This window comes from Adiantum capillus-veneris, chromosome 19 (assembly GCF_014529385.1).
Source record: "Adiantum capillus-veneris isolate H3 chromosome 19, ASM1452938v2, whole genome shotgun sequence".
Lineage (NCBI taxonomy): Eukaryota > Viridiplantae > Streptophyta > Polypodiopsida > Polypodiales > Pteridaceae > Adiantum > Adiantum capillus-veneris.
In genome coordinates, this window is record NC_140949.1 from 115,630,776 (window position 1) to 115,656,306 (window position 25,531).

Here is a 25,531-nt window from a genome sequence, read left to right on the forward strand (position 1 = left end):
AGCCCTCTACTCTGCTCAATTGCCAAGGGGAGGTTCTCCCCTCCCGCAGCTATAGATGGTCGAGCTGCAGATTGCAGGCTAGTTAGCTACAGATGACCCGGGGAGCTGCAGCGGCCAAGGTGGTGTGGCAGGCAGACAGTAGTCGAGGTTGGAGGAAATTTCGGAGGCTGCCGAGATGGGGGAGATGCAGGTGGCACAACACTAACGGTAGAAGTGATGGTGGAGATTAAGGCTGCAGTGGTGATGAGGGCGCACGTCAAGGGAGTTGGCTCAAATTTTCTTGCGAGTAGGTAGAGGGATGACTCGGTGAATGGAGGTATGACTCGGTGAATGGAGGTACTGCCACTTGGCATATCTTGAAAGGGAGAGGGGGACGTGCGGCGAATGGTAAGCTTTCGCCCATATATACCAAACTATCGTTTAATATATCTATACTATTATATAAGGGGAAGGGATTCCCGTCCCCCCTCCTTAATCCGGCCTGTGTGCTCTGAACCTAGGGCGCTCAACGAGAGAGAGAAAAGACCTGCGCAAAGAGAGAGAAAGAGATAAGGCACTGGAGCCAAAATTGTGGCAACAAAATGGAGAGCAAGCGGCTTTTTACTACAGATGATATTTTACTGTTTCACCTGCTTTGCCTACTTCACAAGATAATTTATTCCCAGGCAAAAAAGTCTTGTGAGCTGATTGTCTTTGTAATGAAAATGGCCTATGAACTTTGAGAATAGCGAAATTAAGAAAATTCGGGTGAGCATTTTTGTGAGACTACTTTGAGAACATAGAGGGTGGATTTAATTGATGGTAGCAACATAAACATAGTACTTAATTAACTTGGCATGAACAATACTTTTGCGAGAGAGAGTATTAGAGAACATGACAATAGTTGAGGACCAAGTTTACTTGGAGTGGTCCCCTCTCCAAAAGGCGTTTGTATTATAGATTCTCCCATCAAGAGAGACTTGATACAATACAATCTTTGTGTTCCTTGTGACCTAGGTGATGCAATGAAGATGAAAAGCTTCATGCATCACACGTATACCATAAACTTTGCAAAAAGCATTAACTATCCCAAGTCTCAGTCCCAAGGCCTCAAACACCTTTGAAGGTGGGAGAGAGCTAGCGGGGAATAAGGGTAGGGAAGAGGAAGAAGAATCATCCATAGGAGAAAGAAATAGTTCCTCACTTATCATCACTCTTGTTGCTTAGCATAGCATAATAGCATAGTAATGAAGATGAATAAGAGGACAAGCTTAAGCATTGAATCATGGCTCTTGGTTGGATTTGCATTTCATAGCCAAGAGTGTTGGTGTAGGCTCTCCACTTCTCAACAAGCTTGGAGAAGGAGACGGAGCTCTTGCACTTTGCACTCCACGCAATGAGAGAATGTGTGTGTCCTCTTGAGAGTTTATCTTTGAATTGAACACTTCAAAAACCTTAATCATTTCAAGCATAAAAATCACCTCAAGCTTTGGGCAAGGTTCCCACAAACATTTTAAGCACTTTAGTTAGCAGGCCGACAAGCACCTCATGCTTGGGTGGGGTTCCCACCTCAAGGTCAGCCCTAGCTTGCCTAAGGTCAAATGACTTTTTAACACTAACTTTTGGAGGTCTTTAATGAAGCTAACCCTAAGGTCTTGAAGCTCCATTAGGTAGCATTGCTCTTTAACATACTATCTCTCATTTGGACCCCCTTAACCTTGTGTTATGAGCGCGTATAGAGCTAGAAGAGACCAAGTGGAGGTGCTCACAATGTACAAGAACTTGGGACTTGATGATAAGCTTAATCTTGATTACAAGACTTAATACTTTATTAAGAGAGCTAGATACAAGACTTTGATTACATGACTTGAGTACAAGACAAGGCTTGATTGCAAGGACAAGACTTGAACATAAGACAAGAACTAGAAGAGGGATTTCCTCATAGGAGCCTCACAATTGGTGTTGGCAAGACTGAAGGGGGTTGTGGCCCATGACCCCTATTTATACTAGTGCTTGAGGAGGTTACTTAAGGAGGTTAGCAATTTCTAGGTTCTTCTTGAGGAGGTTAGAATATTCTAGAACCTTCTTGATCCTTCTAGTTCTTTTAGAACCTTCTGGATCTTTCTTCAACTTTTTAGAGCTTTCTAGAAACTTCTAGATTCTTCCGGAATCTTCTCCAAGCTTCTAGAAACTTCTTGATCCTTCTAGTTCTTCTAGAACCTTCTTCAATTTTCTAGAGCTTTCCAGAAACTTCTAGATTCTTTCAAAATCTCTCCATGCTTCTAGAAACTTCTAGAATCTCCTTGATACTTTTAGAATCTTCTAGATCCTTCTAGATTCTTCTAGAGCCTTCTGGCGATGATGTAGGCAATGACACAGGTGATGATGTAGGCAGCGACTGACTCTCAAGCATCCATGACACCTTGGCCCCGTGTTGAAACAGATCCATAAGCACATGTCTATATTCTAACCCTTGTTCCCGTTTATTCTTTCACATGAATAATTAGTTTAATATGAGAAAATCATTTGGACTGGTTAGTTATTAGATTTTATGACATTACCTCTCTTTTCAAATCATAGTTCTCCTCGATTATGAGGTAGAAGAGATAAAGTGTTAGTCATTAGTCTACGTCTTTTAGCGGGTAGAGGATCCCTTTTCACCCTACGACATCATTCCAGAATGGATGACTAGTCCATTTGGTGCTTGGGAGACGTAGTTGCCACAAGCCCCGGGGGATTCACTAAGTTTTACCATATGGTATCACGTGAGTGTACAATAGGGGGGTTATAAAGCGGAGAAAAGGTGCATTTTACAAAGGATAGTCTCGTATATAGGGGTAAAAAACGAGGAATTTGGTGCACGTAGGTGACATGTCCTTATTATAAGTGGTGAATCCCCCGGCCCACAAGCATGTCTGCTCTTTAGTCCAGATCATACTCCCAAAGTAGACTGACAAATTCTACTTGGTGTTTGAGTGACGTCGTCATCACAAACATGATTCTAAGCATGCATACTATTTAAATTTGTGTACAAAAAAGGATTAGTCTTATAAGACAAAAACATTATTCATTTAAAAAGCATTTACATTTGCTTACTCTAGTGTAGCATTGTACGCATTAATAAGGTTCATACTATCCTTAAGCTGTATTCCTTGCATCCATTTAGCATCTTCAAAAGGATAGTTTTTGAACTTAATAAGATATCGTCGGATAATCTTACCATGCCGTAGTACCTTGTTTTCATGCCGAAGGATAGCTTCGGGTTGTAGCATCTCTTCTTGGTCTTTGATTTTTGGAGGGTCTTCAATAATTGGTTCTCTTGGTGGCTCTCCTTTGTAGGGCTTAAGTAGGCTCACATGAAAATCATTGTGTATGAGCCAATGGTTGGGCAACTTGAGTTGATAAGCCATGTCATTGATTGGCTTCAAGATTTAAAAAAGGACCATAGTATCTTTTTGCTAATTTAGCATAATACTTTTGATGGTCCGTAAGATTTTTGCCCGTCGTTTGCCTCAATCGAGCCTTGGGAAACTTAAGTAAAACCCAATCATTTTCTTTGAACACTAAGGCCTTTTGTGCTTGTCAACACAACAGCTTTTTGCCTTTGTTGAGAGATGGATATAGCCTCCTTAACCTTTTGAAATGATTCTTGTAGGTCATGGCATATTCATCAGCAACAAAGATCTTCCCATGTACTTTAAGTAGCAAGGGACTTTTGGGTCTTCCCTCTATGATCTCAAAAGGTGCTTTTTCCGTAGTAGTATGGACAGTATTATTGTACGCATACTCTACAAGGGGTAAGTACTTCTCTCATTGTGAACGTTGATCTACTTCTGTAACATAAGTTTTTAGTAGATTGACTATTGTAAGATTGGCTATCTCACTTTTACCATCTGTTTGTGGGTGATAGGCCGAAGAGAAATTCAATCTTGTACCTAGGTGTTCAAAGAGACCTTTCCAAAAATTACTGGTCATTCTAGGATCTCTATCTGACACGATGGACGTTGGTAATCCATGGTGTTTGAAAATATGAGATATGAAGATGGTTGCCATTTGGTGTGCCTTAGTAGTCTTTTAGACAAGAATAAAGTGTGCTTGCTTGCTAAACCTGTCGACTATTGTCCATATTCCCGTATTTCCATGGATAGACTTGGATAATCCAAAAATAAAATCCATGGATATACTCTCCCATGGTGAATTAGGGATTGACAATGGATGGAGTAATCCAAGTTTCTTTCCTCTATCATACTTAGTCTTTAGGCATACTACACATTTTGAAACATACTCTTGTATGTCCACTTTCATGGTAGGCCAATAGAAGTATGTCTCTACTCCTCGAAGAGTAGGTTGAATGCCTCTATGCCTTTCTCGCGAAGGGATTCATACATGACTTTCTCTCGAAGGGAGTGGGTAACACATAGCCTATTGCCATGGAGAAGATAACCATCTTGCAGGGTGAATGGTTCCTCTTTCTTCCCCAAAGCAAGGGCTGACATTACATCTTTAAAATTAGGGTCAGTAGCATACTCATCTATCATACAAGATAGATAATTGTGAGTTTCTATAGACACTACATTGACTTTTGGTTGTCGTGAAAGTACATCAGCCATGCTATTGTGCTTACCAGCAATTAATGTGAGCAATATGAAAATAAAATTTGCCCACCTCATTTGTTTGTCAAAAAGCTTGGTTTGCGTCATGAAGTACTTGAGCTTTTGGTGGTATGTTCGTAATATGAATGGAGTCCCCAATAAATAGTGCTTCCATGTGTCTACGGCATGTAGAACAACTAAAAGCTCTTTCTCATAAATGCCCAAGACTCGTTCATCTGTATTGAGCCTTCGACTCTCATATGCTATGGCATGCCCTTCTTGAAGCAAGACTGGTCCAAGGAAATCACCACAAGCATCACATTGGACCTCAAATGGCTTTGAGAGATCCGGAAGCATGAGGATTGGTTGAGAGGTAAGCTTCTCTTTCAGCTTGTTAACAACATTTTGTTTCATAGCAGTCCATGAATACTTAACGTTCTTCTTTGTTAAGTCATGTAATGGTCCTGCTATTTGAGGAAATTTTGCTATGAAGCGTCTATAGTATGCACACATACCATGCCAATAAAGCTTCTAAGTCATGTAGATTGCTTTGATTAGGCCATGATTTTATTACCTCTAACTTCGATGGATCCATACAGATACCATCTTGAGAAATAATATGACGTAAGTATTGAATCTCTTGAAGGAAAAATCGCTTTTCTTTTTGGTTGAGAAAAAGCTTGTTCTCCCTCAATGCTTGAAAAATCACTTGGACATGTTGCTTGTGTTCCTCCAAGGACTTGGAGTAGGTGATGATATCATCAAAGTACATTCGAGTGAACTTGCGGTAGGGTCTAAATATTTTCTCCATCAAACGATTGAATGTGGAAGGTGCATTGGTCAAGCCAAAAGGCATGGCTAGATATTCATAAAGACCAAACGTTGTACGAAATGCGGTCTTTAAGATATCTTCATCCACTATCCTTATTTGATAATAGCCACTTTTAGGTCAATCCTACTGAAGTAGGTAGAGCCTTGTAGCTTATCAAACAGATCTTCTACCTGAGGCACGAGAAATATGTTTGTGATAGTGATATTGTTCTCCAGTCCTTTTAGTGGAAAAGAAAGATGGTACATACCGTATGTGTGTGGATTATCAAGCACTAAACCAAAAGGGAGAGGAGCTAGGTCTCACCATCCCTTTGTCTACCAATTCTTGTACTTGCCTCATGATCTCCTCTTGTTGAGCTTAGGAAACTCGATAAATGGGTTGTTAGGCGGTGAGCTTCCTAGTAGGAGCTCAATTCTATGGTCATCAATCATCGTTTTGGAGGTAAGTCCATAGGGATATCATCGATGAAAACATCTTGGAATCCATTTAGAAAAGTAGACAAGTCTATCTCTTCTTATTTTCTATCATTTTCATTTGATAAATCATTAGCGTCATTAGTGGATTCTTTGACAAAAATCATGTACATAGAAATTGAGCTTTTTATTGACTTACCAAAAGCTGGTGTAATTTACAAGTGATATAGTACGATCAGACTCATTAGCATCTATATACATGTTCTTTCCCCTTTAGGCGAGGTAGATTCTCCTTTTAGGGAACTTCACGTTGGTAGCCATGCGATCAAACCATGGCGCCCCTAGGATAGCATCCTCATGTTGGAGAGGAGAGATGAAAAAGTCTTCCTTGTCGACATAGCTTTGGACATGAAGTCTCAACTTCCCAATCAAGGGAGTAACGGAGGCTTGCTGTCCCTTGAAAGCTATGTCAACTGTTACAATATCTCCCATCTCGAAAGCTTGAATGCCCAACTTGGTGGCCAACTCTGTTGATATGAAGTTGTGAGTAGAGCCAGGGTCAAACAAGATGAAGGCATCATGCTCCCTTACCTTTCCCCAAGTATAGGAGAGAGATGATCCTTTGCAGTGAGCATCCTCTTTTGGAGCTTCGATGGTGGAAACCCTAGGAGTCTTATTGCGAGCATTTTTCTTGGGGCAAGAACAATAGCCATGCCCTTGCTCCCCACACTTAAAACACTTATGGTCCTTGCGAAAAGCTTCAAGCTCTTCATGAGAGAGTTTATTTTTACCTTTGTAAACTCCCTTCTCCTTGGATCTATTGTTGTTGTAGAAAGTGCCTTGGGAAGATTTTTGGGCATTGGTTTTTTCCTTTGCATCATTTTTGTCTTCATTTTCCATGGGTTTGTTGACATTCCATCTAGTCCCTTGTTGGAAATTGATGCGGGAAGCAACCATGGTCTGGTGGATTATTTTGGTGGTATAACCAGGCCGTTGGGAGTTGACATACTCGACCATTTCTTCAGGTAATCCCGCACAAACTTGTTATTTTTTCTTGGCGAAGTCTATCTTTTGGAAGACAATATCCTTGAGATGTAAATCCCAAAACTTGTCCGCACATTTGTGAATAGACTCATGTGAGAGAAGCTTCAAACTGCGCCATTCAGTAAGTATTTTTTCCTTTGCATCGCTTCCAAGGAATTGCTTCATGATGGAAACTCGTAGAGTTTTCCATGTCTTTGGGGCTTCACCATTGCCACGAAGGCTAGCCCACCATTGACGAGCCGATTTCTAGAAGTGCATAGCTACATGGCGTAGCTTGGAGGACTCCGTGAAGCCCTCATCTCCAAAGGCCGCATCAAATTGTTGGATGAAGGCCAATACTTTGTTGATAAGCCTTGTAGCTTATCAAACAGATCTTCTACCCGAGGCACGAGAAATATGTTTGTGATAGTGATATTGTTCTCCAGTCCTTTTAGTGCAAAAGAAAGATGGTACATACCGTATGTGTGTGGATTATCAAGCACTAAACCAAAAGGGAGAGGAGCTAGGTCTCACCATCCCTTTGTCTACCAATTGTTGTACTTGCCTCATGATCTCCTCTTGTTGAGCTTAGGAAACTCGATAAATGGGTTGTTAGGCGGTGAGCTTCCTAGTAGGAGCTCAATTCTATGGTCATCAATCATCGTTTTGGAGGTAAGTCCATAGGGATATCATCGATGAAAACATCTTGGAATCCATTTAGAAAAGTAGACAAGTCTATCTCTTCTTATTTTCTATCATTTTCATTTGATAAATCATTAGCGTCATTAGTGGATTCTTTGACAAAAATCATGTACATAGAAATTGAGCTTTTTATTGACTTACCAAAAGCTGGTGTAATTTACAAGTGATATAGTACGATCAGACTCATTAGCATCTATATACATGTTCTTTCCCCTGTAGGCGAGGTAGATTCTCCTTTTAGGGAACTTCACGTTGGTAGCCATGCGATCAAACCATGGCGCCCCTAGGATAGCATCCTCATGTTGGAGAGGAGAGATGAAAAAGTCTTCCTTGTCGACATAGCTTTGGACATGAAGTCTCAACTTCCCAATCAAGGGAGTAACGGAGGCTTGCTGTCCCTTGAAAGCTATGTCAACTGTTACAATATCTCCCATCTCGAAAGCTTGAATGCCCAACTTGGTGGCCAACTCTGTTGATATGAAGTTGTGAGTAGAGCCAGGGTCAAACAAGATGAAGGCATCATGCTCCCTTACCTTTCCCCAAGTATAGGAGAGAGATGATCCTTTGCAGTGAGCATCCTCTTTTGGAGCTTCGATGGTGGAAACCCTAGGAGTCTTATTGCGAGCATTTTTCTTGGGGCAAGAACAATAGCCATGCCCTTGCTCCCCACACTTAAAACACTTATGGTCCTTGCGAAAAGCTTCAAGCTCTTCATGAGAGAGTTTAGTTTTACCTTTGTAAAATCCCTTCTCCTTGGATCTATTGTTGTTGTAGAAAGTGCCTTGGGAAGATTTTTGGGCATTGTTTTTTTCCTTTGCATCATTTTTGTCTTCATTTTCCATGGGTTTGTTGACATTCCATCTAGTCCCTTGTTGGAAATTGATGCAGGAAGCAACCATGGTCTGGTGGATTATTTTGGTGGTAGAACCAGGCCGTTGGGAGTTGACATACTCGACCATTTCTTCAGGTAATCCCGCACAAAATTGTTATTTTTTCTTGGCGAAGTCTATCTTTTGGAAGACAATATCCTTGAGATGTAAATCCCAAAACTTGTCCGCACATTTGTGAATAGACTCATGTGAGAGAAGCTTCAAACCGCGCCATTCAGTAAGTACTTTTTCCTTTGCATCGCTTGCAAGGAATTGCTTCATGATGGAAACTCGTAGAGTTTTCCATGTCTTTGGGGCTTCACCATTGCCACGAAGGCTAGCCCACCATTGACAAGCCGATTTCTAGAAGGCATAGCTACATGACGTAGCTTGGAGGACTCCGTGAAGCCCTCATCTCCAAAGGCCGCATCAAATTGGTGGATGAAGGCCAATACTTTGTTGATAAGCCTTGTAGCTTATCAAACGGATCTTCTACCTGAGGCACGAGAAATATGTTTGTGATAGTGATATTGTTCTCCAGTCCTTTTAGTGCAAAAGAAAGATGGTACATACCGTATGTGTGTGGATTATCAAGCACTAAACCAAAAGGGAGAGGAGCTAGGTCTCACCATCCCCTTGTCTACCAATTCTTGTACTTGCCTCATGATCTCCTCTTGTTGAGCTTAGGAAACTCGATAAATGGGTTGTTAGGCGGTGAGCTTCCTAGTAGGAGCTCAATTCTATGGTCATCAATCATCGTTTTGGAGGTAAGTCCATAGGGATATCATCGATGAAAACATCTTGGAATCCATTTAGAAAAGTAGACAAGTCTATCTCTTCTTATTTTCTATCATTTTCATTTGATAAATCATTAGCGTCATTAGTGGATTCTTTGACAAAAATCATGTACATAGAAATTGAGCTTTTTATTGACTTACCAAAAGCTGGTGTAATTTACAAGTGATATAGTACGATCAGACTCATTAGCATCTATATACATGTTCTTTCCCATGTAGGCGAGGTAGATTCTCCTTTTAGGGAACTTCACGTTGGTAGCCATGCGATCAAACCATGGCGCCCCGAGGATAGCATCCTCATGTTGGAGAGGAGAGATGAAAAAGTCTTCCTTGTCGACATAGCTTTGGACATGAAGTCTCAACTTCCCAATCAAGGGAGTAACGGAGGCTTGCTGTCCCTTGAAAGCTATGTCAACTGTTACAATATCTCCCATCTCGAAAGCTTGAATGCCCAACTTGGTGGCCAACTCTGTTGATATGAAGTTGTGAGTAGAGCCAGGGTCAAACAAGATGAAGGCATCATGCTCCCTTACCTTTCCCCAAGTATAGGAGAGAGATGATCCTTTGCAGTGAGCATCCTCTTTTGGAGCTTCGATGGTGGAAACCCTAGGAGTCTTATTGCGAGCATTTTTCTTGGGGCAAGAACAATAGCCATGCCCTTGCTCCCCACACTTAAAACACTTATGGTCCTTGCGAAAAGCTTCAAGCTCTTCATGAGAGAGTTTATTTTTACCTTTGTAAACTCCCTTCTCCTTGGATCTATTGTTGTTGTAGAAAGTGCCTTGGGAAGATTTTTGGGCATTGGTTTTTTCCTTTGCATCATTTTTGTCTTCATTTTCCATGGGTTTGTTGACATTCCATCTAGTCCCTTGTTGGAAATTGATGCGGGAAGCAACCATGGTCTGGTGGATTATTTTGGTGGTAGAACCAGGCCGTTGGGAGTTGACATACTCGACCATTTCTTCATGTAATCCCGCACAAAATTGTTATTTTTTCTTGGCGAAGTCTATCTTTTGGAAGACAATATCCTTGAGATGTAAATCCCAAAACTTGTCCGCACATTTGTGAATAGACTCATGTGAGAGAAGCTTCAAACTGCGCCATTCAGTAAGTACTTTTTCCTTTGCATCGCTTGCAAGGAATTTCTTCATGATGGAAACTCGTAGAGTTTTCCATGTCTTTGGGGCTTCACCATTGCCACGAAGGCTAGCCCACCATTGACGAGCCGATTTCTAGAAGTGCATAGCTACATGGCGTAGCTTGGAGGACTCCGTGAAGCCCTCATCTCCAAAGGCCGCATCAAATTGTTGGATGAAGGCCAATACTTTGTTGGTGGCATCAAAGGTTCCATCATAGGTGAGAAAAGAGATACTCTTTCCTCCCTCTTTGTACTTCTTGAGCTTTTGTGATCTTCGCCATGCAAGGTATGATGTGCGATGTCCTTCCCTCTTGTATTCTCTAGGAGAATAGCTATAGCTTTCATCGGGAGAAGAGGAAGGTGAAGAAGAAGGAGAAGAGGGTGACCTCTTTCTTGACCTTTGTTTCCTCTCTTCCCTTTCAAAGTGACTAGTAGAAGGACTATGTGTTCACCATTTCCTCATGGGAGGAGTTGGCGATTGTCTAGATCGCCGTCTTCATGGAGCCACATCTTCAGAGGAACTTAGGGATTCATTGCTTTCTTGCTCTTTGGATTCCCCCTCTCGTATGGGAGAGAGTCTTCTTCTAGGGGTCTCATCAAGAGGCCTTCTAAGTTCTCTCTCCTCTTGGAGAGGAAGAGAAATCCCATAAGCACGAAGTTGTTGAGTAACTTCGGTGTGCAAAGTAGGGTTGTCCATAGCTTGATGCAACCTAGTAACAAGATAATTGACAAACATGGGGGCATCATCATTAGTCTGGTTTACTCCTTTTAGAGAGTGAGTTCTGAATTCAAAGGCTCTTGGGGGCAATGGAATCTAGAAGCATCTCAAAATGAAATGAATATAATAACGAAGGATATGTCTACTTAATTTCACAAAAACCAATGATTAGTTAGAATTTCAAAAGATACCCTCTAATGCCTATCTCTCTTTGTTTTCCATTCTCTCTCTCTTTCTCGGTCTCGAGTTCAATTCTCGTCGGATAGATCTTTAAGGTCTCTTGGAATCTTCTTCTTCTTCTGTCTCTCTATCCATGTTAGTACTCACGGATTTGCACACAGGCGGAGGGCAATGCTGGCAGTATGCAGCATGCCAGTGGAATGGGGCTGGAGCGGGAATTATATTGGGCAGCTCTGTAAGTGTAAGTAGAGGAGCTACAAGGGCACAACAGCGGATCAAGCAAAGGAAGCACATCGGATATCTTTAGTGGCATAGGTGAGGGGTGGTGGAGCAGGCAACAAGGCAAGGCTGTCGGCCTGTGGACAAAGGCGATCGGATCAAGGGCAAGGCTTCAATTATCAGAGGTAGCTATGGTGAAGGGGAAGGGGGTATCAGATGTCATTAAATGTGATGTCATTAAGAGTTAAAGCAAAAAAATATTATTAGATTTTCTTTTTACATATGCATAATTAATTTTTGGAATAGGGCTTTGAAACTACACATGATGGAAGCCTATTGAAACTTAAATTTTTCTTGTTTGCTTTGTGTAGTTAAAACAAGTTCAAGTGTGGTTGAGACAACATTGGGAAAGCTAAACAAAGGCACTAAGTTCCTACTAGCAGGTGGATATGAAAATGTCTTCAAGGAAGCCTTTGAGGTTGCAGCAAATGAGAAACTACTAGACTCGTTTGCATGCTTTCTTTCTACATCAGCACATCCGATTGCGGGACAACTTTTCATTTCCACGCACAGGTTTGCGTTTTTGAGTGACCAACCAATCTCATTTCAGGACAATTTGCAATCGGTTTCGAGCCATTACAAGGTGAGTTTTAATATTTTGTGATGTGATCTTGTGCCTTTATATCACCCATTATGAATGTATTGTATGTCCACACTTTGCATGGTAATGGATAATGGGTAAATGAGAACAATAACCAAACTTGGGTGGAAAAGATAGTAGTTGTAAAACCTTAAAGAACGGATGACATCTTTGTGGCAAATCAACCAACAAACATTATTCAAGATAGTGTAGAATAAGTAACTTCTTCTTTGCTGTTGGGAGCAAATTAGTACTAATTTTCAAAGAAATAAATTTACTGGGTCTAATCTTTGATTCGCATTTATTAGCGCGAATCATTTTTTTTTTATACTCGCAATTGTGAGTGGAGGTATTATATTAACTCGGAAAGGAATGTACAATTATGCTAAAGCATGTTAGGTGCCTTGAGGGGTCATAACATACATTTTGAAGCTTCAAAGCCCCCAACAGACAAAAGCTACTTAAATAGTTACATTTTGTGATCTGGTTGTTACGAGAATTGTGATGGCTTTAACTTGTTTCCACTCCTCAGAGTTCTTGCTTTTTCCTTTAGATATGATCACTTCCCTCCTTTTTCAAATAATCTCTTTCGAGCTCGCCGTCGAGAGCGAGCGGTCGCTTTCGAAGACACGCAAGTGGTTCCTAAACTTCCAGAATTGTCTGAAATAGTAAAAGCGGATAATTTGTGTGCATATTAGGATAGCTTGGTTCTTCAAAATCTTTCCTCTCAAGAGAAGATCGTTCTTGAAGAACAAGATCTTTGAAGTCTTCTCTATCCATTTTCATATTTTACCCGCAAGGCCTCTCATAGCTGGGACATTCCTAGAAAACCTGAAGGGGATCTTAACTTGCCACTTTGCGCCCTAAGCATCTATCTGAGCCTATCTCTCTAGTTAATATCTTCACTCCGATAGGAGTAGTCCCCCCATAAGGCCTTCCATAGAAAGATATTTATAGTTGGGGACCACTGAGGGTCCCATATGTTACTTGCTACCAACACTCATTGACACGGGGTTAGCTGCACCGCACTCTAAGCTCATCCGGAGACTGTTGATCATGCGTCGGCCTTCGGAGCCAAGGCCGCGGGACTCGACCCCATTCGAAGAACATAAAGTAAAAAACAATAAAAAAAATATTTTTTATTGCTGCTACCAAACCACCTCCCATCCCTTGCTCGCGTGCGTGCAACGGGCCGCCGTGCCTTGATCCCCTTGGCACCACTCCCTCCCTCTCCTCCATTATCCCCTCTCTCCCCTCCATTATCGCCACCCCACTGCCTCACCCACTCCCACAGCTACACACACACACACTCGCTCTCTCTCTCATCTATTATTCATCTCTCTCTCTCTCTCTCTCTCTCTCTCTCTCTCTCTCTCTCTCTCGTTCTCTGTATAGCCCAGCCCATAGGGCGCATGAAATATATATATATATATATATATATCTCCCTCGTTCGTCACCCGGCAGTAGAGGGGCCGCCATGCATGGGAGCATCTTTCGCTCTCGCTCTCTCTACCCTCACCCACTCCCCCTTCTCTCGCCCCGTTGACTAGCTCTCTCTCTCTCTCTCTCTCTCTCTCTCTCTCTCTCTCAAACACCCGCCACCCCCGCCCCTCCCCCCCCTTCACCCTCTCTCTCTCTCCCTCACCCACTCACTCACACTCTCTCTCCCTCTCTCGTTCTCTGTGTACTCGGCGAGCAACAACAAAAATATATATCTCTCTCTTTCATTATTCGCACACGCACACACACTCACCCACACTCCCACACACACCCTATACACACACACACTCACACCCTCAACCCTTTCCCCCCCTCGCTCACTGTCCCGCTCTCTCTCCCTCGTTCCTATACTAAGCCAGTATGTTTTAAAAAAAAAACATCTCTCTCACTCTCGTTCCCACACACACACAATCCCATACACATGCTCCCACAGACACTCCCTCGGTCTCTCTCTCACCCATATCTCGCTCTCTTTCCGTACACACATATACACCCACACCCACACGCTTTGCGTATGCACAACAGCACTGACACACATGAAAAAACGCACTTACTTACGTGCTCACACACATGAACACCTACACACACACACACACACACACACACACACACACACACACACGCACACACGCATAAGCACATATGCACAAACATTTAAAGCAAAAAACATAAGCACATATGCACAAACATTTAAAGAAAAAAAGAAAACGAGCGCCACACCATCAACAAAAGGAGAAAGACGACCAAAAGCATGCAAAAGCGGCACCAAATTGAAGATTGACGCCGAAGTCATGCCCCGGATGGCGACGGACCCGAAAGTGATGAACGCATATCGACATCAACAAACCACCAGTTCTGGCACCATTAACCTCACACCAGCCACCCGAACCATCAACAACACCCATTGTAAATGCCTCGATCTCCACTCTTCTCTAATTACCTAGCCAACGGCTAGTGAATTGTAAAAAACTCCCCACCCCACTCTTACCTCCCTTCTCTCTATCTCTACCCTCATACCCTCTCAAGCTCTCTCACTAGAGAGGCATCTAGACTCTCTACATTGACCAGTGGGTATTTGTAAGGACCATTATGTAAGAACCACCTCTCAGGCCTATATAAAGAGGCCTCCACTAAGCACAAAGGAGAGATAATGCACTGGAGGCACCACCAAGGCTCCATGCACTCTACATTCCATACACCACTAAGCACATAATGCACCTCACAAGCTAGGGAGCTCACGGTGTCATGTTTGTTGCAAGCATAAGCGTTTTAGCATTGGCAACATCACCGCCACCACCAGTCTCCACCCACACCATGGTTGATTTACTAGTCATGATCATCCCATGCACATAAAGCACTCATTATCACCCCGCAAGGCAGCATGACCACACTAGGATTGAGTGCACCGACACCAGGCCGCACTTATGCTAGGTGGTGTCCCTTACAGCTATAGGACCCTCGTTTGACATGATGCTTGAGGAATTCAGGCTATGTGTGGTGTAGAGGCCACCCCACCTGGCATGCCATTTCTGAACATCACCATCTCGACTCTTGCTACCAATGCTTCCACCACTACTTATTGAGTGAGGAGAACCAATTTGTTAGAACATTAGTTTGCATTGGATTTTCTTTGTTTGCAGTTTGGTGAAGTTTTTGTGCTCGAGCCAGTTCCATGCTTTCTAATCAAATTAAGCCTCATGAATTGGCATAAGCACATTGCCCAAACCTGTTGATTAGTAGTATTTTAGTTCCATTGAGATTATACTGGGTAGCTAACTGATATACTTATTTCATCTTGTACCGCTTTTGTCCTAGAATTGGGCCAGATTGGGTTAAATGTATGAGTCCTTTCTTATTGAATTTTTTGGCAATTTCTCTGTAGAACGGATTTAATAAATCACTTCCCACTTTAGAGAGACATGGGGACAATTTTGTTATGGAATTTTTGAAATATTTGGATTCCTCTCCCCATTCTAGTGCCTCGAATTCTTTTGGTACACTTTTGTACCAACACTCATGTGTTGCCTCAATAGTTTCTCAAAATTATTCCCCCATCATAATAATTCCATGCAAAGATTGTGCAATGGGATCAACTATAGCATGATGAGTTCACGTATGACTAATTGTAAGTTTTGATCCTACATTCTATTTCTAGAGCAGAGTTAGGGTAGCAACGGGGATACAAACAAAATATAAGGGATCATGAAAGCATTGATGAGGGTAACTCTGCTGTGGAAATGGAGAAGCACAAAATCCAACCTTCTCATTTTGCTCTTAACCTTGTTCAGGACCCGGTGGAATCGCTACGTATCCAATATGCCCACCCCTAGAGGGACACGCAGGTGCCTGAACACGGAGCCCTTACCAATAACTTCACCCGATCATTCCGCGGGGTCTAACAAGTTTCTTTCGAGTAGAGAAATTAATCTTGACTTCTCAATATTGGACATTGAGCAGGAAGTAGTGGCAAGTAGTTGAACAATTTCAAGGGCTTTTCTTAGTACTTTTGGCTTGGCTTAGAGAAGGAGCAAAGAATCGTCTGCAAACAACTTTCCAGCAATTGTTGAACCCCAGGAAGTGACAGACCTTGAATTTCTCCTTTTGACGCACAATACTCTAGTAGTGTAACCAAGGGGTGAGATCCAATAGCAAAGAGCAAGGGGACAGCCTTTTTTGATCGATCGCTTGACCTCAAATATACCCGCTATCCTGTTTTTAAATAGCAACTCAGAGTAACTTCCCTCTCCAAGTGTATAATGTACGACCATGAGATCCTGTCGTAGGCCTTCTACAGATCAAGTTGAAGAATGCAAGGGTCCCAAAGCTCTCCTTGAACATACAATGATACATTCATCGTATATTGTGCATCTATATATGCAATGCTCCTTAATTAAGCTCACAGTCTTATGGCTGACATTCCATGTCTTGTGATGGAATATTTATATGTACGCTTTCCTGAGTCTGTGAGAAATAATTGCAAATTTACCCCGTATTGCTTATATGTCAAAAGACAGATATGCATCCATTTATTGTGGAAATAAAACCATCCTCAAGAATGTGTGTAAAATGATTGTGATAATGCTCTAGCTTTGACTCTAAAACGAGTGGCATTCGAATCCATATCCTCTCTATCTCAATCCTCAAGATATCATCCCTGATAACTTGATTTAGTTATGATCTACTGAGGGAACTATGGGGCAATCATAAACTATAATTGAAGGGAGGGATCCAATCAATATACAACCTATGTAAAACCCATTCAAGTAGTCATTTGGTAATACTAACAATCTTTGTTTCTCTCTTGTACTTCTTTCTTGGAAGAGATAATTGAAAGCCTATAGGTGTATCTGTGTTGAAGGTGCTCCATAATTTGTGTAAGAAAGTCACAATTTTGAAGAGTACGTCAAGCACCATAGTGCCATCCCTAACCAAACGGTTCATGTGGAAAAGAAACACTAAAACCACAAGCCCATGCCAATGGGGAAATTGGGAATGGGTTGCGAGGCCAAACAAACAAGGCAGTATTGGGATCTTAGACCCCATACTACATGCAAAAGCATTGTGTGCCAAATTTGTTCTCTCCTTGGCAGAGCGAAAGTAAGAATGGGCCATCATGGCTTGGGATATGATAGACAAAGCAGAGCTTGCCTCTAAAGGGTGCACATGGAAGGAGGCCACAATGTACGATAAGATTTGGCACCCCTCTGGACATTCCTTAAGCTTGGAGGCATCACAGGGGAGCTAGTACAAAAAAGTAACAAAGCAACCTTAGCCTTGGGGAGAGAAGTTTAGATACTTCAAGGGTTTCTCTCTCCATTGATTCCCTTGGCTTTCCAAACTTGGAAGAGGCTCTCTGAATCCCTTTTGGACGGAAGTTTCTTGTCAGGTAAGCAACAAAGGGATCTCTAAACTTTTCCACCTTTGGGATGACAGAAACATTTGCTGGAAGGATGTGGAGCTTTTAGTGCTGCAACATAATCTGGGTTTGTACGAAAGACTTGTGGTCAACAGACTCTTGGAAGTGATGTCAACATCACCTTCACCTATCCTCAGGTCCGAGGATGGGTATGAGATTGATTGGAAAGCCTGGCATTGGCCGAAAGATAAAATGTTCTTTCTCCCCAAGACCGAGGATATCTATAGTGAGTTGGTATACAAAGTTAACTGGTTTACCCCTCTCAACAAAATATGGAAGAAAAATTGGTCAGAAGAATGGTGGAAACAAAGCATTAAGGTCATATGGGAGAGAAAATGGCCTAATTACATGAAGTGTTTTATGTAGAAAGTGCTGTGGGGAGCCGTGCCTATTAGGATTAAGGTTTGCGCTAGAGGGATCGGCACTGACACTTGTTGTGGGTGTAGAGCGGCTCCTGAGAATTCCCTGCTCTATTCAACAAGTGCTCAACATTGCAGAGACTAGCGGCTAAAGTCTGTAAATGGGTAAGGTAGACCTTGAAGATTATCTTCTTTACAAATGACCTGATCCTAGGAGGGCATATATGGCTTTCAAAACCAGGCCGTTCTCGTGTGCACCCAAATCACCAGATTTTGCTACCTCAATCAAGTCTGTAAGTCTAGGAACCTTCGAGTGTTTGAGGCCAAAATAGTTGTGGCTTAGTTGGATGAGATTGTGCCTCTCAACACCGAGATCATCCATGTAGCAAGAGCTAAGAGAAGGAGAACATGCAGAGATAAAGAGTGGCCCTTTGCACTGAGTTGCCTAGGACTCTCGCAACACCAAGTTTGTGGCTAGGTTCTTGGCTTTTATGGAATGGTTGTCATTTCAAGGCACTTGTTGTGCTTGAGGTTGTTTGTATTCTTTTCGAGTTTATATAATTCTCTCCATTCACAATTGTGAGTATGGTAAAAAAATTCTAGCCATTGTTGTGAAACATCAAAAACTTGGTTTTTGACACATCAATGGTATAGCTTTCGACCACATTATGAGATTATTGGATGATTATGAGATAAGCTTCTACTGTCAACCTTATCTCAATAGATTGTTAGATACTTCTTCTTTCATAATGTATGGCAAACAATGAACCGTCGTGTTTTTGAAGGTGGATGTGAGGTGGCAAGCTTCGTAAAAATTATACAGGAAAGCAAAGTGCTAATATGGGCACTTGGGCGCAAGCATCACTCGGAGGATTGGTCTAGGACTACTTGTGCCTTGTTGTCAGCAGACAGAATACCCGGGACGGGGGCAAACCTTAGCCATCGGTAGGAGTGGCTACCCTAATAGCCGTTGTAATTATGATTCCTAGATGTTGTCATGGCTTAACATGAGCATGACAAAACCTTGTAATTTTTTAGGCTGCTGAATATAATTCACTCACAATTGTGAGTTTTGCTATTAAAAAAAAAAAAAGCATTTAGTTCTAGATGTTTTTTTTTCCTACTCACCATTGTGAGTGGAAAAGATAAATTGCATCAGAAATGAATGTACAATCAGCTTGAAGCATGGAATGTGCCTTGAGGAGCCAAAAGGTACAAAAGTGTAAAGGCCTTAGCCTTTTCGTATTCTCTTTCATAGTTTCACTTGCAGAAGTGTTTCGACTGGTAATTGGAAGCATGTAGTTATCACTTTCGGAACAACTACTGTTGAAAAGTGTTTGTCTCCGCTCGAATCCCTGCTTTCCTACATGATTTATCCAAATTCGGCCATCCTAGAGTTTCTTTTGAAGATTAAAAGGTTTTTTTTAATAAAAAAATTATAGCAAAACTCACAATTGTGAGTGAATGATATTGATCATCTCAAAAAATTACAAGGACTTGCCATGCTCGTGTCGAGCCATGACATCATCCAGAGACCATACTTATATCAACTATCTGAGGAGCCACCCCTAACGACGTGCCCCCTTGCCTCTGATACACAAGGTTAAGTATCATGTTCTTCACAAATCTTTTGTTTTCAAGATTTTCCCCTTTCCTAAGCATTCCGCTGACAACAAGGCACATGTACCCTAGACCAATCATCAGAGTTTTGCTTGCACCCAAGCGTCCATATTAGCACTCTGCTTTCTTGTATAATTTTTGCGAAGCTTGCCACCTCAGGAACTCCTTCAAACACAGCGGTTCCTTGTTTGCCATACATTATGTAAAAAGAAATATCTGATAACTTGAGTGCCTTCTAAGTTTGTTTTAGATAGCAAAAGCAGAAAAGTTGCGTGCAAACCGGAAGAATGGATTTGTTTCTAGAAACTTTCCCTCCTAGTATCAAATTATCATTCTTGAAAACAGGATCTTCCAAGTCTTTTGCACCCATTTACATATTTTTTTCGCTAGACCTCTTGTGGCTAAGGAAGATGGGTGAAGGGGGTCTTCAATTTTTGCTTTGCAACACGAGCATAGGTTCGTGCATATTCCTCTACCTTTTAACTTGATCCTAGTCTGAATGGTCTCCCATAGCGCCTTCCACAGGAAGAAATTCATTATGCTACGTCGTGGAGGATCCCAAATATTACTTGCGACCATTGCCCATTGTGACTCAGGCCATAATAGCCTCCAATCTTAAGTTAGGAGAACCAATTTGCTATGTAACTAAGCTTGATGTCCTTTCTCTTTCCATGGGAGAAGAGCTTTGCCTTATCTATAATATCCCATGTCATAATGGCCCAAGCCTCATTGTGGTTGCTATTGACACCACAAATTTGGCACACTGGACCTCACATGTATTGTCGGGTTGAGTATCCGAGTTCCATCCTACTCCTTGGGTCTAGCAACCCAATCCTATTTTCCTCACCACCATCACTATGCCATATCGTTTGGAAGTTTTAGATGTTAATTTAATGAGTTTTTTTTCTCTAAATTCGATGAAATGATACCAAACATGGACGATTTGATATTTGTCGCATAGGCCAATTGGCGTTTATTACTTTTTTTTTTCCAAATTCACAATAGTGAGTGGATGTATTAGTTTATCCAAAAAAATGTACAACATAACCTCAAGCTCGTGTCAAGCCTTAAGGGATTTTGAAATACGTCGGGCCTCACAAAGAGGCAAAAACCTATCCATATTCAGGCTATTCTATCAGAATGACGTTAATGACCCTATACCATTTGTCTGAGATCTTCCTTTTGCCAATGGGTAGAATCAATTCCTTGCTTTCTTGCACGATCTCCATAAAATTGGCAATAGAGAGACTATTCTCAAAGACCCAACAACTCTTGGCCTTCAATAATTGCTTGAAGTAGCACAATCTAACGATTTTCATGTAAACCAGTAACACTTGGCTTTTCATTACCATCCCTCCAAGTAATAGGTTGGTCTTGAAGAACCCTATTTTCCAGGTCCTTTGTACCCATTTGCATGTCTTCCCTACTATGCCACATATAGCCAGGCACTCCTTGAAAAGGTGAGGAAGGTCCTTCTAAGCTATTTTGCAACCCAAACATCTATCAGATCCAATCCCTCTCACAAAAACATTTACTCTGATCGGTATAGCCTTCCATAACACCTTCCAACGGAAGATCTTCATCGCCAGTGGCCAACGAGGCTTCCAAATGTTATTCACAATTGCCCTCCACCTTGCCTCTCGTCTTTGCTTTCTCCACAGCTTGCTAAGGGGGGAAACCAATCAATCGAGATCATTAGAGTATGGTAGATGTCCTTGGTTTTTGGTTTAGAGGTCTTCCTTCCTTCCTTTATTTCTTAAGGAATGTTGGCATGGAATTTTTGTAATGCTAGTGGTCTTTTTTGTGCAACAACGCAAAAAAGAAACTTCACAAGAGTCTATGGAAACACAAAAAGACCATCAAAGAAACATGTAGCTATGGAGTGCAGCATTAAAAAAACCCAATTATCATGGAGTCTTTAAAAAAAAGGCATAATTGAATTATTGGAAGACTAATAATATTTCCAACCCCAAAAAAGCAATTAGGATGAGTTTGTGGGTCCAAGGGAAAGGTTTATAAGGCATGCTCACCCTTTTTTTTTTCCTTTGCAATTCCCACATTATGTGAGACATTTGAAACCACTCATAGACTATAGGACTATCTCAATCTGGATTTTATAAGGAGCCATCAACCCTTACAGCCACCAGTAAAGGTAACGAGAAGGAGCTTACTTCTTTTCTCTTTTTTAACAAAGTAGTAATGTGAGCGGATCCAAAGGTACCAACCAGGTGGCTAAGGAGGTCCATCTTTGGAACCTGAATGTCTTCGGTGGTTCCTTCGTGATCATGGGGTTTCCGTCTGGGTCTCATGTGATAATACTTTGAGCCTACTCTTTTCCTCGTGCATTTCAATTGATGAATGGCTTGCATCCTCAAACACTACATCCTCATCCCGACCACTTACTTCCTCCTTCGTCATGCATGTCTTTGTATCCAAAGGTGGCGTCATCTCTAGATACCCATCTCGAGCTTGTTTTGACCATCAGCTTTTGCTGACAAGAACTACCTCATGACAGTTCTGCCATAATGGCCAATTTTGTTGCGACATTTGTAGCATGCGTTGGGGAACGAGAGGAATGCCAGCTCTTGTAGGAAGGCTCCAAAGCATCCCATATTGAGATCCATATATTTGGGAATGGATCTGCTCATATAGTATGCATACCGCGATATTCGTACCAAATCTAATCCACTTAAACCTCGTTATAAACAACAAACGGCCTGCATGGAATCAATGGAGTGAGCATGATCATGGAGCCGGATAGGGAGGCTTTTAATCATAACCCACACAAGATAAAAATCCACAAACTCCTCATTCGGGCAAAAATCCGATGTCCATGGCATGTCATATGAAAAATAGGAAGTCCTCCCACACACTTCCTCTTATGAGAAGGTTTTGAACAATTTGGTCAAATGTATATGCAGCCACATAGAGACCTTTGCCCATGGATGTGAAATGATTGATCTCATTTTTGCTATTGAGGGTCGTTGATGCCCAATCCCATAATCCTTGGGGCATCATTTGTCTGCCCATGAAATTTAAAACTACTAACTTGGCACAACATTCCTCCATGCTTTGCACGACTTTCTTTGGAGAGAATCCAACATTCATCACATAGCCATCTGAATCCTTGTGCCGATTGAACATGATGGCTCTATAGAGATGTGGGTTAGAGTGGATAGAGGTTAGTAGAATTCATGTTAGTTAATCCTAGTGCTAATTACACAAGACACAAATTAATGAAGAGTGATCTTGATTACTAGAGTGCAGGTGTGCATGAGAGTATATATACAATGAGGAGTGTGTGTGCTTATATAGCAATAGGTTGAAGCATCTACTGGTGGAGTGGGTGAGGTGTAAGCATGTTGACCTTCATGTAATACTCATGTGCCCAGGGAGAGAGAATCATGGGGGTTCTAAAATAATGGAGTCACATGGGTGATGGATGTGTGTTCATGGCATCATGTATGCCTCATGGATATGTATGGTCATCAAGTCATAGAGAGAGAGGGTATTCCCATAGCACTCCTAATCACCCCCTTGACTATTCATGGATATGCTAAGGTGATGCATCTAGGGTTTGTGATGGCACGCTAATACCTCATGGATATGTATGGTCATCTTGTCATAGAGAGAGAGAGAGAGAGAGAGAGAGAGAGAGAGAGAGAGAGAGAGAGAGAGAGATAGAGAGAGAGTATTCCCATAGCACTCCATGGCTAGGGAAATCCCAATAATTACCCCCTTGAACTAGTCATGGATACTCTAAGGTGATGCATCTAGGGTTTGTGATGGCATGCTAATACCTCATGAATATGTATGGTCATCATGTCATAGAGAGAGAGAGAGAGAGGGTATTCCCATAGCACTCCATGGCTAGGGCAATCCCAATAATTACCCCCTTGAACTAGTCATGGATACTCTAAGGTGATGCATCTAGGGCTTGTGATGGCTCACTAATACATCATAGGAGGTTGAACATTTGTACATCTCTGTATAGTTCACAAGGTGTCCATTTAGTCATGCCTAGGTTTAATTCTAGAGTACATCATAATCACAAAAGTGCGGGTAAAATTTAAGATACTTATGTGTGGTAATTGTCATCTTCATGCTTGACTCTGATCCTTCTGATTGTGTCTTTGTATCTCCCTGGCTCTTCTTCTTCTTCATGTCTGTGTCTTTCCATGTCTTTGTGTCTTTCACAAGGTGACCATTTAGTCATGCCTAGGTTTAATTCTAGAGTACATCATAATCACAAAAGTGCGTGTAAAAATTAAGCTACTTCATGTGTCATAATTGTCATATGCATGCTTGACTATGATCTTCTTGATTGTGTCTTTGTATCTCCCTGGCTCTTCTTCTTCTTCATGTCTTTGCATCTTTCATGTTCATTTCCTTCACGTTTGTGTGTTGATGTGTGAATGATCATGATGTCACCTCCGTATCAAAGTACAAAGCGATTCATGTTCATGGTTATTTTGATTTAAAGTATAGAAACTTAAATGAGATGCTTGATGCAAGCTCAGGGGTCTTATAGAGATATTCTTCCTTCTATGATAGTGTCTTTGCCCGATTGATATACAAAGATAATGATAGAAAAAAAGCAAATAGAATAATTATAGCTCTCCCTTGAGCAATGCTCTGGCAATAGACAAAATAGTACAGAAGCAACCTCTCGTTCTTTGCAATCCTTTTTAAAGAAGAATTGAAAAAGTTGAAAATTGAAAGTTTTTTGCGTAAAAGAAAACTAATTTGTGAAATCGAGTTGACTCTTTCGATCTGCCTACATAGAAAGAATCTGTGAAGTTGACGCGTTGGAGTTGAAGTTTATATTTTCAAAGATCTATTGAGCTTTTCCTCCTTTGACAGAAGGGCCTCAGATAGAAGTTTGCATAGCAAAGATGGCTCGTTGAGGGCTGATTGACAGCTAAGTGCATAAACACCTAATCTAAGATGCACATGCATAGCAAGTATGCTTCCGACAAGCTTCCGACAAGCTTCCGACCAAGTGATGAAAGGGAGGAGAGCATCACTAAATCTAGAAGAGAAAAAAAAATTCATATGATTAATAAGGCTAAGAAATGCTAGTAGCCATCGTTAAGCTTTGTTAATACCAACTCTAGAGATTAGGGTTAGGGTGGATAGAGGTTAGTAGCATTTGTGTTAGTTAATCCTAGCGCTAATTACACAAGGCACAATCAATGCAAAGTGGTCTTGATTACTAGAGTGCAGGTGTGCATGAGAGTATATATACAATAAGGAGTGTGTGTGCTTATAGAGCACTATGTTGAAGCATCTACTGATGCACCTTCATTCGATGCTCATATACCTAGGGAGCCGAGAATCATGGGGCTCTAGAATAATGGAGTCACGTGAGTCATGGATGTGTGATCATGGCACCATGTGTGCCTCATGGATTTGTATGGTCATCATGTCATAGAGAGAGATAGAGACAGAGATAGAGATACACACACACACACACACACACACACAGAGTATTTCCATAGCATTCCATGGCTAGGGCAATCCCAATAGGCCCCATGCAGAATATCCTCAGTCATGTTGCACTTGCCGAATTTAGAGGATGGGTTTAAAGCTTTCTCTCGGTCGCTTGGATTAGCATAGCTAGTGTTGGCACACTTTTTACCCTCAACTTCAAAAAAAACATTTGTGTTTTGGCGAAGAGGTTGCATCAGAGTACATGAGTTGCGGAACATCTTGAAGTGGTCCATATTTAAACCTCATCCCTCCAAGAAACAGGTCATTATTTAAGAAACCTATCCTTTATGTCATCTAAACCCACTTGCACATTTTTCCTGCTAGGCCACTAATAGTTGGACAGATGAGAGAGGTCCTCACAAGCCATTTTGCAACCACTGCATCTATCTGAGACGATCCCTCTGGCATGAATTCTCACTCTTGTCTGTGCAATATCAAATCTGATTTTGGTTCTCTTGCAAGCATTGCTCCTAAAAATTTCAAACTTTTCCTCACTTACTTTGTTTCTATATTGTACATGTGGAATACAAAAACCTTTGCC

The 25,531-nt window shown here is 41.6% G+C and overlaps 1 protein-coding gene across 1 annotated transcript in view; it reads left to right on the forward strand.

Moving 5' to 3' along the window:
- LOC147434707 (GEM-like protein 1) overlaps positions 1 to 25,531 on the forward strand; it is a 43,360-nt gene that overhangs the window by 11,395 nt on the left and 6,434 nt on the right. The window contains exon 3 of the mRNA XM_086491156.1: positions 11,834 to 12,105. Coding sequence (XP_086347282.1) covers positions 11,834 to 12,105 — 272 coding nt within the window. The remainder of the gene's footprint in view (positions 1 to 11,833; positions 12,106 to 25,531) is intronic.